At 48.2% G+C, this 15,636-nt stretch overlaps 1 protein-coding gene across 1 annotated transcript in view; it reads right to left on the reverse strand.

The window, feature by feature from the left end:
• PSD2 (pleckstrin and Sec7 domain containing 2) overlaps positions 1-14,689 on the reverse strand; it is a 36,480-nt gene extending 21,791 nt beyond the window's left edge. Inside the window, exons 1-6 of the mRNA XM_006891170.1 lie at positions 14,298-14,689; positions 8,708-9,157; positions 8,119-8,313; positions 6,852-6,932; positions 3,426-3,538; positions 2,325-2,383 (exon numbers count right to left, since the gene is read on the reverse strand). Of these exons, the coding sequence (XP_006891232.1) occupies positions 2,325-2,383; positions 3,426-3,538; positions 6,852-6,932; positions 8,119-8,313; positions 8,708-9,157; positions 14,298-14,689 (1,290 nt within the window). The remainder of the gene's footprint in view (positions 1-2,324; positions 2,384-3,425; positions 3,539-6,851; positions 6,933-8,118; positions 8,314-8,707; positions 9,158-14,297) is intronic.
• Positions 14,690-15,636: the final 947 nt, after the last annotated feature.

Here is a 15,636-nt window from a genome sequence, read left to right on the forward strand (position 1 = left end):
GAGATTGCCCATCTCTCTCCCCGGGTTGGTGAATTCAACCACTTCCTTTGGGTTGGCAGCACAACTCCTTATCCAGAAGGCCACCAGAACTCCAAGATCATAGAGACTCACTCCAGCACCAACAGTAAAGTTTAAAAGACTAAACAACAAATGCTGATGAAGTTATAAAGAGACTGGAACCTCTCAATCCATGCTGGTGGAACTGTAAGTAAGAGTGCAACCACTAAAGATGTCACTTTAAGGTGAGTCTGGCTCAATCCATGATATTTTCCAATTGCTACATATGCTGAGTCGCCTGCGACTCAACGGCATTTAACAACAACAGCAATATATACACGTGAAAATTGGACAGTTAACAATAAAGATAGCAAAACAGATACCTCTGAATTGTGGGATTGGTGAAGAGTATTGAATATCCCGTGGACTGCCAAAAGAACAAACAAATCTGTCTTGGAGAAAGGACAACCAGGGTGTTCCTTAGAGACGAGAACGGTGACACTTTATCGCACACACTTTGGACATGTAGCAAAGAAGAGCTAGTCCCTGGGAAAGGGCATTATGCTTGGAAAAGTGAAAGGTCAGAGAAGAAGACCCTTTATAAAAACGAGCTGGCACAGTGACTGCAACAATGAACTTGTCCAGAGCAGAGACTGTGAAGATGACACAGTATCAGACAGGGTTCATTTGTTGTACATAGGCTCTCTATGAATCAGAGGCAACCCAATATCTGACATTTTTATTCTTCTTGTTGCTGCTATATGCCTTCAAGTCATAGCAAACTTACGTACAATAGCTCTGAATCCTGCCCTATCCCGAGCCAGTCCCATCATCTCTGATACACCTACACCCATTACCCCAGTTACTTTGTCAATCCATCTCATCCAGGGTATTTGCTATCCTTTGATATCTTTCTCCAAGGACTGGCCCCTCCTGGCAACATGCCCAAAGTATGTGAGCCAGAGCTTCAAAATCTTTGCCTCCAAGGAGCAGCTTGATTTCACCCTCTCTAAGATAGACCTGTTTGTTCCCTTGGCAGTGCATGGTGCATTCAAGACTCTTCTCCAGAACCACAACTCAAAACCATCAATTCTTCTTCTGTCATCCTTAGTCACTGGCTAGCTCTCTGATGCACAGCAAGTAATTGCAAAGACCATGGCCTGAATCAGAGACACTTTAGTTCTACACTGACATCATTGCTCTTTAGCACTTTAGCGAGGTCCCTGACAGTAGATTTCCCTAATGCAATTCACCTTTTGATTTCCTGCCTTTTGGTGCCAAGAGTGTTGATTGTGGAGCCAATACTATTAATTATAATAAAATCCTTACCGGATATCAGACACCTGGTAGTTTGTATAATGACTCTCATGATCCTCCCCTTGATGCTGTGGGAGGAATCGTTCTTTCTGCCTCACAGATGTGGAGCCTGGCACTCAGAAAGGGCTAGTGACTTGCCTAGGGTCACATGGCACCCACTTGGAGTAAAGAGTAGCATCTGAAGTAGAATCATTTCCAGCTCTTTCCTCTACGCCATCTCCCTGGCCTGTGGCCCCCAGGAGTCACTGAAATATCATGAAATCAATGTGGAAGGGGCTCTGACTACCCCTGTTGGAGCAGCGATGATGGCGGTAATGGCAGGACAGTAATTAGGAGGGACCAGACTCCATGATGGAGGACACAGCAGGGTCACATGAAGATGGAGATCCAGGCACACAGAAGCATGCACACCACCAGCTAAACTTACCACCTGAGGGCGGGCAAGAGAGCCCAGAGAGAGGGTCCCGGAGCAGAGAGAGGAAGGAAGAAGGAGTTACTGAGCTGTAAGAAGTAAGCCCTGAGTCTACAGAAGGCCTGGGCCAGACAGCCCTCACAGCCTGGGGACCCCACACCAATCTCTTCACTTGTTTGCTTGCTGCTGGGTGGAGAGGACAGGAATGTCACTTGAGTAAATGGTGAACCCACTATGTGACTGGAGAGTCTGCCTGGGGCATGGTCCTCACATTTAGTCTGTTAAATGAGGAGTGGAAAGAGTTCATGGACACAGATGTAGGGGCATATCTCATTCAGTACATCCTGAACTCCCATGTGCCCCAACTGTTCACATTGCTTAGCTCAGGGCCAAGCAGAATAACCAAAACAAAAACTGTAGAGCAGGGCAAAGTCTAGAAGTCAGGTTGCCCAGCTGCCCGGACTACTAGAAGAAGCACAGCCACCAAGCAGGAGGCCTCAGGCAAAGGGTCAGGCAAGGAGGTTGGCAAAGGGTGAGCCAATGGGCAGCACAGGGGTCGCTTGGTAAGAGGACACACCCCCACCTCCACCACACTCACATGTCCATGCAGGTCCGTGTTGAGCAGCATCAGGGCACAGGTAAGCGTGTGGATTCCATCTAAATCAGAGACAATGAGACGCAGCATTAGTGTAAGGACCCAACTCATTCCCACCGAGCCACTCTGCAACTCCCAAGTGAAGTCAGTCTCGAGGCCTAGGAGACATGAAGTGGAGAGTCACCTACTAAACATGCTGTTGGGCCCAAGACCTGGCTGTGATCTCTGCCCACCTCCTCCTGCAGAGCAAGAGGCATTTGACCTCCCCAAGCTCCTGGCCAACCCGTCCCTCAGAAGGAGCTCGACCACCCTGGGCCTGCTCCAGCCCAGACCTTTGCCGCCTTGAAGCTCAGGCTCAGAAATGCTCTGCATCCCAGAAACACCAGCTCTGCTGTGGTCTGTGGCTCCTCCAACAACAGGTTAGGATCATCCGTAAGGCAAGACCTACTCCCAAGAGGCCCCTAAACCAGACCACCACACCAGGACTCCAACACACCAAAAATGAGCATTGCAACAGGGGCTGAGGTAATGAAGACTCAGAAGACCAAATCTCAAGGATAGAACAACTTCCAGGAACACCAATAAGTGTGATATTTAGAAGAGATCTTGCCCAGCAAGCAGACCCTTCTCCATGCTACATCTCATTCACTCAGTGTTTACTGTATAACAATACAGTATAAAAAATTACAATGTTTACAGTATAGCAACTGGAAGCAGGAGCGGCATCCACTTCCAAAATGGCTTGCCTCCGGAAACTCTATGTCCGAACAGTGCTCAGGCTGTTCGTTCATAGGGTCGCTATGAGTCATCTACGACTCAACGGCATTAAACAACAACAACAGTATAGCAATGAAAAAACTTTTTTCCAAAGAAAAAATGCAAACTGGAGGGGAGGAGGGACAGGGAGGAAAATGTGCAACAGTGAATGAAAGAAAATCCAAGTTCCTTATAAACTTTCATTAAAATCTAAAAAAAAAAAAGAAGGAAAAAGGAAATGGAGAGAGACCCTTGGTATATCGATCACATGGATGAATGAGATAGGATCACGGAACTAAAATAGACTTTAAATAAGGGAGTTGGGACAAGTGGGGCAGGTGGCCATACCTTCTGAGGTGCTATCCTCAGGGTTGCACTGGCAGTAACGGCGGGAGAAGTGTGTGAGGACCCGCTCACGCTCCTGCGTCTCCCCCATCAGTGGAAAGGCCTTCAGAAATGTCCTAGAATGCAATTTGAGGCTGCTGGGGACCTCCCAGAGCTCTAGATCAGTCTGGCTCCTCACTCATGTGCATGCATGCGCACACACGCACGCGTGCACACACGTGCATGCACACACACGCACGCGTGTACACACACACACACACACACACACACACACACACACATACACACACACTTGTGCTCATCCCTGGAGGCCAAGGTTCTCTCTGAGGTCCTGATATACTCTGGGCCTCAGGAGACCAAGTAGTATAACTACTCAAGTATAGAAAGGGGGAAGTCTGACCAGCTTCAAAGTTTCAGCCCCAACACCTCTCCAGGGTCCATCTTGGAAGCAGGTAGAGGACAGATTGTGGGACACAAGGCCATATGAGTACTTTTGGGCAGGCATCAGCCTTTCCTCAATGGAAATGCCTTCTCCTCTCTCTCGCGCTCCTACTCAGTCCACTCCTACCCCTGAAAGAACTTTCCAGAGTCACTACTCTCCTCAGTGTGCCACCACCTGAACCCCTGAGCCTGACTCTGACCTCCCTCGTCACCCCCAGCATCTGAATCATCACCAAGTCCTGATGATTTGTTCCTGACCATCACGCTCAATCCCTTCTCCTCCTCTGCCCTCATCATATACCGCAGAAGGCACTCAAGTGTCTCCACAGTCCACCGCCTGAGCCCAATACATCCTCTTTATAGTTGTCCCAGCAGTCTTTTTATTCTTTTTTATTATTATTTTTTTTTGTGTGAGTGTACCGTCAAATCAGATCTGACTGGTACAGGAGGAGATTGTCCCTCCTTCCCCGGCAGAACATTTGGTGGATTTGAACCGTGCGCCTCTGGGATTGTAGTTGCAGCTCCTTGCCACTAGGCCACCAGAGCTCCCCCGAGTTGTCCCAGCAGTCTTATATGCAGTGAAGACCTGCTCCTACTAAGAACAATCAGTGGCTCCCCAGAACCCTCAGAATAACATCTAAGCACCTAACATCCTGGCCCCTGCTGACTGCCCGGGTCTCTCCTCCTGTCCCTCTAACTGCACCAGCCCCATCCTCCTGCTCTGGTAGCACAGGCACATCCTCTCTTCAGTATTTCTGAGCAGGCTGGGCTTCTCCCCATTCTGGAATTCACAGACAAGGGATTTATAATCACTGAGATGAATTGCATTGGGAAAGTCAGCTGTGAGGGACCTCTCAAGAGTACTGAAGAGCAACAATGTCAGGCTGGAGACTAAGGTGTGCCTGATCCAGGCTATAGTCTTTGCAATTACGTGCTATGCATCAGAGAGTTGGACAGTGACTAGGGATAATAGAAAGTGAATTGATGCCTTTGAGCTGTGGAAGCAGGAAAAGAGTGTTGAATATAACATGGACTGGTAGGAGAACAAACAGGTTTGTCCTGGAGAGGGTGAAGCCAGAATGCTCCTTGGAGTCAAGGATTCTGAAGCTTCGTCTGACATAATTTGGGCATGTTGCAAGGAGGGACTGGTCCTTGGAGAGGGACGTCATGTTTGGCAGAGTGGAGGGATGGCGCAGGAGAGGAAGACCCTTGATGAGATGGATCTATTCTATGATTGAGGTGGTGGGAATGAGTGTGTTGGAGATGGCAAGGTTGGCACAGGATAGAGCGGCATTTAGGGCTCTTGTACATAGAGTCGCTATGAGTAACAAGCAACTCAATGGCACATAACAACAACAACAATGATCACTGGCAACCGCTGGAAATTATGAACTTGGAGAAATGAAGAAAGTTCATAGGGTCGCTATGAGTCACCTACGACTCAACAGCATTTAACAACAACAACATAGAGAGAGCTCAGTTGGCCTAATGGACAGAAGGTGATGCTACCAAGTCAAAGGTGGGTGATTTTAATCTGCGTCCCTCAGGTCTGCTTTCAATTGTTTTTGGTCAAACATTCTTCTAGGTGGTATAGCACTGCTCTGTTGATTTGCTGTACAGAGGTAACTGGTGATGGCTGTGATGCTGAACACTGTGATCCTGATGTGCCAAATGTGATATTGGCCACCCAATCTGTTGGCAGAGCTCTCCAATTCAAACAAGGTTGGAAACAGGAGTGGTACCCACTTCTGAAATAGCTTGTCCCTGGAAACCCTATGAACATGGAAAAACTAAGAAAGTTCATAGGGTCGCTATGAGTCGCCTATGACTCAACAGCATTTAACAACAACAACAATTATCCCTAGGCTCTTGGAAATAGAAGGAAAGATGGAGAGAAAAAAGTTACAAGGTGAGGAATTCCTCAGAGAACTCCAATCTAAGAAAAAAAAATTAAATTCTAGAATTGAAAAAATAAAAATCAATAAAAGGGCTTAATGGCATATTAGACACAGAAAACAGAGTAAGTGAACTAAAGGCAAATCAATAGAAAATATCGCAATTGAAAAAGAGGGGAAAAGACTAGAGAATACACAAAAAGAACACAAGAGACTTGGGACATGCTAAAACCATCTCAGGTCTGACCCAGTAACATGACTGGCCTTCACTTTCCTGAGGGCACTGAAGACATCATCTCCTCCAAAGGCCTGGAACCCTGTCCTGTGTCCCATCGCTGGCCTCTGCCACGGGAGCCCTCTCTAAACAATGATTCCACTCAATGCACACCTTCCAGTTCCCGGGGTCTGCACCTGGCCCTTCTGAGGGGAAAGGCAAACTGCCTATTCCCTGCATTTAAACACTAGTAAGATCTGAGATCAAACCTGATTCTTACCACGTCCTCTCTCAATAACTGTAAGGAAGTATCTTTACCTATCTGGTATAGAGAGGTAAAAATGGGAATAACACCTACCTTACAGAGATGGTGAGGATGAATGACGTGTAAAGCGCAAAGTGTAAAGACGTATAACACCTAGCAGACAGGGTGTGCTTGATACAAGCAAGTCATTTCCTTCTAAAAAGTGGAGACTACATTTCCACCATTTTTATATCCTCAGCCGGGAGCTCTGAGGCCTAGTTCATAGGGAGTTGCATAGCTAACCTTTCAAAGTCACACTTTTTTGGGCAGTTTGAATCTCCCAACCATTCCTCAGGAGAAAAAAGGACAATCTTCTTGCGGGATTTATAGTCTCAGAAACCCAGTGAAGGGTCAGCTATGAGTCGGTTCTAACTTAATATTAACAAGAGGTATCTCAGCACCCACCACATAATTGACAGGGCTGCTGCTTTTACTATCCTTTCTTCATGGCCTCTCCAAAGGAGTCAAAAGACTTGCCCAAATTTTCATAGCAAGTGTCAGCTAGAGTTAACATGAGAATTCCAGTGTGCTGTCTGCACCACAGGTAGGCACCACCCCATCCCAACTCTACTGACCTGAGTGCTCGGTCCAGAGTCAGGCCTGAGAAGTCGAAGAAACTGAGGTACTCTCCAGCCACCAGCCTGCTGAATTCATTGCTGTCAGGAGAGCAAAGGATATCCAATTAGATACACGGTCCAGTCTACGAATGACGATGAGTGCCTGGGAGTGGGTGACAGGGTACTGTCGTCACCCACCCAGTCAGATTTGCCCAAGCCCTGAACTGCCTCTGTCTGCTAGTCAGTGGACCTCTGGCAGTTCAGCGTTGGGCTGGCGGGTTCCAAAAGGCCTTCCAGAGAAAGTGATGTCTCTGCCAGTATCTAAAGAGTAAGGGTCAGCCAAGTGAATGGGGCCGGGGCTCGGAAAAATAAATGCACATGTCCTAGGAGCTGTCCACAGGGTCAGCGGGTCCAAGCAGTGAGAGAGACGGGGAGCAAGGCCTGGAGTCCATGGCAGATTTGAAACATTTTGTTCAATGGAGACCCACAGGGAGGCTGGGAATTATATGGGAAAGAGATGTGGAAGACTCTTAGGAAACCGAATCCTCAGGATGTGGAAGAGAATGGGTGGAGGGCCTGACAGAGAGGGCACCCCCTGGAGGAGAGGCTGAGCTCAGGACAGGGAGCTGAATGCATATGTGTGCGAACCCTCAGCCCTCAATTCATAGAGTGTCCACCGCAACCCAGCAAGGAGGGTGGGACCACGTGTGAGGAGGGTGCACAGGCTCTGAGGAATGCCTGCCAGGGTGGACTGAGGCGAGCAAGCCAGAGAAGGAGACAGAAACAGCAGCCAGAAAAGTAAAAATGTGGAGTTCTGGAGACCAGCAAAGAAAGGATTTCAAGAACACTAGAGTGAAGAATTCTTGCCCAAAAAAAGAAAAGAAAATTCCACCTCAACCTCATCAAACCTTGAGATCTCACTTCCATTCACAGGAGACATGGAAGCTAAAGCAACAAGTTTTAATGCATGAGTGGAGTGTGCACACACACTCAGTGAAGACAAGGCTCTGTCCTCTGTTCTCTCTGCACCCTACAGCCTGCTTCTCCCAGCCCCTCAGGGCTTCCTGCCACCCTCTCTGTTCTTCCTGAGAGCAGCGGCCTCACCAAGGCAGCCCAGAAAGGAAACAAATTTAGGGCAAGGCCAAGAATGAGGACAGCAGTCGGGGGGAGTCCTTGGGGACTGTTGGTAGGCCACCCCCTCACTGGGAACCTCGGACAGAGTCACCTACATCCCCTTTGGGCTGACACCAGGCTGCCGAGGGTTGATGTGGGAGACAATACTCACTTCTTGCCCAGCTGCCGGGCCACGTCACAGCGCTGGAAGCCCTCGAGGTGGTAGAGGCGGCGTGCCAGCCTGCGAGCAGCCTCGCTGACCCCCTGGCACCCATTGGCCAGCGGGTCTGTGCTACCCGGGTCCAGCCCCTCTGAGCTACTCAGCTCCGAATCTGAGTCCGACAGGCCATCCTTCAGGCTGGGGTCACTGCAGAGAGAAGAAGGAGTCAGACACTTCAGGATCAGATGGCCTGGGGAGTGGCTGGAAGGTCCCCTCTTGTCCTCTGAAAACTCAGAGCAAGGCAAGACACTGTACTGCAGCAAGAAAGAATCAAGTTATACTTTCAGAGGAGCCTCTTGTGAGATCATGGGAGGCTGGACACACCCATTGTACAGTTGACACCACTTTTAGTCTGTGGAGGCCTGGAGGGCAGGGTGGAACCTCAATGCCCAGGGGCTAGGGAGTCAAGCCACAGAGTGGCCAAGCTAGCTGGTTTTGGAGAGGGCATTGTGTTCCCCCAACTCCCTCTGCCTCCTATTAAGCCTCAGTTTCCCCAGCTGTTCAGTGGTCTTTCTAGGGCCCACTTTGAACCCTGTCTCACCTGGTGGAGTTCAGTAATTTGTCAGTGTCCTCCTCATCACCATCTTCGTCCCCACCTGCGTGATGAGGGCCATCCTCGTGGAAGCCATTGGGAACAGCGGTGAGAGACAGGTGGCTCAGGACGTTTTCAGAGCGACTGCAGGAGATAGAGCGCCGCAGGGGGCTGCCCAGCTCCCCATCACCTCCAGCAGCACCCATGTCCCCCTCAGACCCCATGTCCCCGAGCCCCAGCCCAGCACCTGGCTCTGGGCTATCACGGGCCCGCTGCTGGATGAGTGGCGTGAGGGGGGCCTCGAAGCTGACACAGCTGTCACTCTCATCCGTGAGGCTGAGCACATCCAGAGAGTCAAGGCTGCTATATTGGGTGCCCCGCAGCAGCTCTGACTCCACAATCTTCTCAAATGTGGCACTGAAGCCATCACGCACATCTGGCTCTCCAGGGCCACCCATCCTGTAAGATGAAGAGACCTGTCACCGCTCTGCCAGGGCATCTCCATTCCAGAGTTGGTGACTATACTAATCCATGCCCAGAGCTCCCTGAAGGATGAGAAGCAGATAGGAGCTGTATTTATGCTTTTAGCCCAGATTCACTGAGAATTAGACACCAGATTCTGGGCTGGGGATGAGGGACACAGCAGTGAACAAGGCAAATAAAGTCCCTGCTCCCCAGTACCCAACCATCACAGGAATCAAATAACTTTTTCTCAATGAACATGTGAAAAGGACCTTTCCCCAGCCCCTTCGTGGTTCCCAGAGTGGTTTGTTTTGCCTCTCTACCTCTCTGGCGCCTCTCTCTTTCTGCCCCCCCCCACTTCTTTCTCTCTTCCCCACTCTCTTTTTTTTACTCTTTCCCTTTTAAAAGATCACAGTTTATTAGTGGTTACCAGGGGCTAGAGGGAAAGGAGGGCTATTGCTTGTCAAATTCCAAGTTGAGGTCTAGTTTACAGTGATGGAAAAATCACATTGATTAAGGCTAGACTACACAGACTATTATTGTAAGTTCTGTCAATAAATAGTAAACTTGGCATTCATCCACATCAATGCCAAACAACATCAACCTGCCATACTTCTCATAGAGGGAATGATAGAAAGATTTAAACAGTTTACAAGGTCCGCATAACACGGCTGAGAAATCAGCTAATACATGCTTATCTCCAGCATCATCCAAGGATGCTGAGAATCTTCCTTACCCTCGATTGTGTCACCATTTTGGCCACTGGGGTCTGAAAAGTGACAGCAGTAATAGAAGAATTCTACTTGAAGGACCAGACAGAGCCCAGACCCACTGTGTGGTTATCTCATTGTCACAACTAGTGTCACACAGTCATAATGGCATTGTTTCCACAGCTGGGAGGTTTCTTGCTCAGCTGAACATGTATCAGTTCTCAGATCTTGATTTAATGTAACCTCCTCAGAGTCACTAGGACAGGAAGGTCTAGACCAGCTGACCCCACTTTGTTATTCTGCATTCTCTCCAGTTCTTGTCAGAATGTATGATTCTGTTCACTCACTTCTTTACCATCTTCTCCAAACCGCCCCCCACCCCACCCCAACACACACAGAGGGCACTGGTTGAATGAACAGATTCTTTCGTTCTCATAGCCTTACTCACATGTCTAAGCCTTTACAGGACCTGGAACTGATTCCAAAGGAGCCTTCTATCTAGAATGTCCTTCTGTCGAGAGTGTCCTTCGCTAAGGCACCTGCATGGGTATTGGTATCCCTAATCATCTTCTCAACAAAGTGGACTCTGGGCCTCCTACTTCTAGCTGTGACCTTTCCCCAAACATCTGATCTCCCTCCATTTTTCATTTGTTCCAAAGTACCCCACCCTTTCCAGCATACTATGTTATTTACTAATTATTTTTCCTTTCTATTGTATATCTCTCTCCATTGGACCCCAAACGCCACAAGAAGAGGGATTGTGTTATATTTTGTTCAATAAAGTATTGTCAGTCCATCAAATAAACCATCACACAAGTGAGCTGAGGTATCCTCAGGGAATTCTTACCTACAGAAGATACAGGTCAGGAAGGAGAGGAGGCAGAAAGATCAAAAGAGAGGGCAAAAAAAAAGAGAGATGAGAAGAGAGAGAAGAGGAGGGAGAGGAAGATAGAAAGGAAAAGGGAGCGAGAATATACAAAAAGCATGAAAGATAAAGAAGAAATGAGCAGAGATAAACAGAAAACAAGAGAGGCAGAAACACAGAGACAGGAGAGGAAGGGAGAAAGGGAGGAAGGCTAGTTCCATATCAGACAAATTGCTGTTGCTGTTGTTAGTTGCCATCGAGATGGTTTCCAGCCCATAACAACCACAGATACAAGAGAAACACTGCCCAGTCCTGCGCCATCCCCACAATCATGGCCATATTTCAGCCCATTGTTGCAGCCGCTGTCTACCTATCTTATTAAAGGCCTTCCTACTTTTTTGCTGGTGTTGTGCTTTATCAAGCATACAATGGTTTTCTGCAGAGAACGGCCCCTCTTTAGCAAATATCCATGACACTCGGAATAAACCATCCTGATTCCTCAGGTGCATTCTAGCTGATTTCTTCCAAGCCAGATGTGTTCCTTATTCACCAATACCATACCACAAATGAGTCAATTCTTCTTCAGTCTTTCTTATTCGCTGCCCAGCCTTCACACACACATATAAAGCAATTGAAAATAGCATGGCTTGGATTAGGAGCACCCTGGCGCCCAAAGTGATTATCTTTGCTTTTTAATACTTTAAAAAATCTTTTGTAGACGATTTTTCTCAATGCAATGTTATTTGCGCTCCAGATGGCCACTTCCATGTACATTGATTGTGGAGGCAAGGCAAATGAAATCCATAATAACTTCTGCTTATTGTGATGTTGTTTACTGGCCCAATTGTGGGTATTTTTGTTTTCTTTGTGTTGAGATATAATCTATACTGAAGATCTTTGCAGTATTTCATCTTCACAGTAAGTACTTCAAATCCTCTTCACTTTCAGCAGGCAAGGTTGTACTATGTTCTTATCACAGGCTGTTATGAGTCTTCCTCTAATACTGATGCCACATTCTTCTTCATACGGTCTAGTCTCTCAAATTATTTGTTCAGCACACAGATTAAATAACTATTATGAAAGGATACAAACTTCGTGTACATCTTTTCCTATTTTTTTATTTTCAGAGACGATCTCTATTTTTGTACCCTGAGATATGACAATAAAATATGTGTCTCTTACATAGTAGGAGAATATAGAATTTTACATTTTGGCCTCTGTCATCTGTTTTTACATTTTTGTAAATGCAACAAGCATGCCTGAATCAGAAAACGAGTGTAAACAGTGCTAGAATGAAGAGGGAGTGTTTGCAAGCACATAGTGCACACCTCATTTAGAGCGGCTTAATGTCTCCTGAGTCGTCAACTTTGTGGGTTTTTTTATCTTTTCCTAATTTTTAAACCACAAAGTGTCCCTTTGTTTTATTCAAGCAACAGCCTCTTGGTCTACATACAGGTCCTGTGTACATGGCACAATCAAGTGTCCCAGAATTCTCATTCTTCAAAATGCAGCCATCATTTGTTATAACTGACACAGTCAAATGCCTTTGCCTAGTCAATAAAGCCCAGGTAAACATCTTTTTCTAGTATTTTCTGGTTTTAGCCAAGATCCATCTGTTATCAGCAATGATTTCCCTTGTTCTATGACCTTTTCTGAATCTAGCTTGAATGTCTGGCAGGCCCCAGCATTACTGCAGTGAGTTTTGTTTATCTGGTTTAAGTGGGTTTGGTTTTTTGGGTGTTTGTTTGTTTGCTTTTCATTATCTTCAGCAAAAGTTTTGTATTGTTCAATAATATATGTATTCTGTTGGGTGGGTCATCTTTCTTGAGGATGGGCACAAAAGTAGATCTCTTTCAGTCAGTTGGTCAGGTAGTTTCCAAATTAAGGCCCATCTTTTGTTTGTAGGGTCACTATGAGTCATATGAGCACAGCCCTCTTAGAACCTGGCTGCACCCTGCACCCCCTCCCTTAGCCTATGATAACCCAGAAGAGATCTAATTTGTATTTGGAGGGTTGGGAAATTTCCATTCTTTCCATTCTCTGCAAATAACTCCTGGAACACCCATACCTACGATTCAGTCCCAGCGCACTTCTTTTTTAGATTATTGTGATTTGAGTACTTCTTAAAGGAAAGCCTTGGAGGAAAAAGGCCAACATCACCCCTCCCCTGCCGCTCCTAGCAGGAATGGAGAGACCACATGAAGCACCTTCTACCAGGGAGCCGACATGTGGAGGAGGGCAAATGTCTAAATGGTAGAAGGGTGCCTCGCAGGAGCCTCAACTGACCTTCCTGTAAGAAGGATGGAAGAGAAGGTGACTCCCCTGATGATAGACACTCAAAGTCTACCCAGCAAAGGCCTCCCAGCCAGGCCTATGGTAGATACTGTGGACAGCCAACCAGACAGAGCTCTTCCTGTAGGAACTTTATCCTGCTGCCAGAGCCCTGCACAGAATCTCCACTCCTATCTCCTCATGCACCTGAGCAGATAGAGAGGTGGCCCTGAAGGCAGCCTGGAAGCCATAAACCCATTCTCTGAACCTCCACCTGTCCCTACTTTCAGTCATCATGAATAAATATGTCACCTAAATACAGTGAGTTCCAAGAAGGCCAGTCCCCAGCCTGCCATATTACCAGTCAGATGGCTGCCTTGGGCCCTTCTGTGTGGAAATTTTCTTTTGGCCACAGCGTACTCAGTACACACAGGCACCTAAAACCACGTACCTGTATCTCTACCCACACTTAGGTGTCTAGATCCCTACGCAAAGCACACAGCCTCACATGTGCACTTGCAAATGTACAGGTCAGTCACAAACACCCCCATCACAACCATACAGGCCCGTGCATGCAAATGCTCACACACCCTGTGTGTGCTCATACACGTGCCCCAGGCATGCTCACACTCATATCACACTCATGCTTGTCCAGGCTAGAGCATGCCCCTGTGTATACCAAGACCTCGCTCTACTTTCTCTCTTCAGATACAGGGTCTTTTAGAAATTCACTTGCCACAGTCCCACTTTTCTTGTCTAGCTGGCACCTCAAGGCCCCATAATTTGTCAGCTCTCAGTGGGGAGAACAGAAGTGGGACTGTAACTCAGCAAGGGAACTTGGAGAGAGTCCTGGTAGAACTTCCTAATGGCAATCTCAAGGAAGAGGTAACTGAGGGAGATTAACCCATAATGTTTATTTAAGGGACACTGTATAATGTGAGAGTCTCGACTCTAGGAAGTAGAGGATGACCAGATAACCTTTAATATGAAGGCATGATTTTCAAAGGGACATGAAACTGTAAACACTCAACCCGAGATGGAGAGAGCTCGGCCCTCCCACCCACCCTACGCTGCAACAGTCCATGGGGGAAGCTGCTTGTAGGGAAGGGTTGAGCAGACCTTCTGCCTTAGAAGGTCCTCTTATGGCTCCTTCCTCACAAAACACCAAGAAGATGGGCAAAACAAGGGCTTTTAAGCCCCTTTCTTTCCATAGGAGAGAAATCAAGAACCAGGTTACATAAGCAGCAGAGCAGCCAAATATGATGGTTCCCATCCTGGGACACTCACTTACCCTAGTTGAGGGTCCTCAGTGTCTGGACAAAGACTATTGGAAACACTGTCCCCCTCTGCCAGCCCTCCAGGCCCCCAAGGCCTTGGTGCCACTGAATCTTCCAGAATGTTCGAGTCTGAGCCCAAGGCTAGGCCATTGGTGAGGGAAAGTTCAAGGCTGAGGCCATGGAGGGCCATGGCTGGGCCCTTGGTGGGCTCCCCAATGTCCTCCATGGCACTCCTCACTCCATGCTCTGAGCTGTTGTGGCTGGTGTCCAGGCCCTCACCAGCTGCCACTCCATTCTGGACACTAGGCTCTTCCTCAGAAGATCTTACAGCCTCAGGCTCCAAGCTGGGGTCCCATACAGCAGCACTTTCCTCAGGCAGTGACGATGGGAGTGTCTCCTCATCCATGGCCGCCATGCTTCCACACAATCTTGGCTGCTTCTGGAGCTCCACTAGACCTGGGAAAAGTAGAGAAATTAATGTGTCAGTCAGACAAGGCAGAGGTCTAAAGGATCTGAAGCACATTCTCTGGAGGCAGAAAGATGGCGGAGATGATGGTCTCAGGACCCTGCTGGTTGGAGACTGAGTACACACAAGCACCTTGTTCATGCTTCACACAGGCCACCCTACTCATCTTTCCCCTGCCCCACCCCCACACACCCCAGCCACACCTGTGTGCCCCAGTCCCAGGCTTCCCTGTTACCCCTTATGGGCCGTATTGTTCAGCTCTCTGAGGAAGATCCAAATTGGGAACAACTGGGGAAGGGTCCAGCGTCCCTGCCAAGCCCCTTCTTTTTCCCAAAGAAGTGATGGAGACAAAAACCCCAGGCAGAGAGCCAGCGCACTCGCCTCTCTCCCTCCTGTGTTCTCTCACTCCAGCTCCAGGAGGCAGAGATGAGGGAATCTTTGTGGTTAATTGGGGGACTGGGCTGGGACTGCCTTTAGAGGGGAGAATTTAGAAAGATAATAAGGAAATAAGCAGAGCCCAGCTTTATCTGGAAGGAACACTACCGCACCCCACCCCCTAGAGAAGCCAAAGCAAGGCCACTGAGGAGGCAGCCCAGTGTGCGGCGCTGTCCAGGGTGCTGGGCGGGTGCGCAGCCACTCGGGAGTGTCACGGAGGGAGGTCCCAGGCTGCCTCCACCCCGCCCCGCGCCAAGTGCCCTGGGTGTGAGCCGGCCTTGAGTTTCTCTCCACCCCACCCCCCGACCCACCCGAGCTCACACAGCCTTGAGGAAGGCTGACGAGGAGGCTGCTGCGCGGTACGTTGGGTAGAGCACTGGAAGAGGAGTCAGGCCTTATTTTGGGGACCTCTTCTGTGTTCTTTCATGGCTCCAGAACTTTTCACTGCCCTG

The sequence above is a fragment of the Elephantulus edwardii genome, unplaced genomic scaffold, assembly GCF_000299155.1.
Source record: "Elephantulus edwardii isolate Elephantulus edwardi_28Jun2011 unplaced genomic scaffold, EleEdw1.0 scaffold00095, whole genome shotgun sequence".
Taxonomy (NCBI): Eukaryota; Metazoa; Chordata; class Mammalia; order Macroscelidea; family Macroscelididae; genus Elephantulus; species Elephantulus edwardii.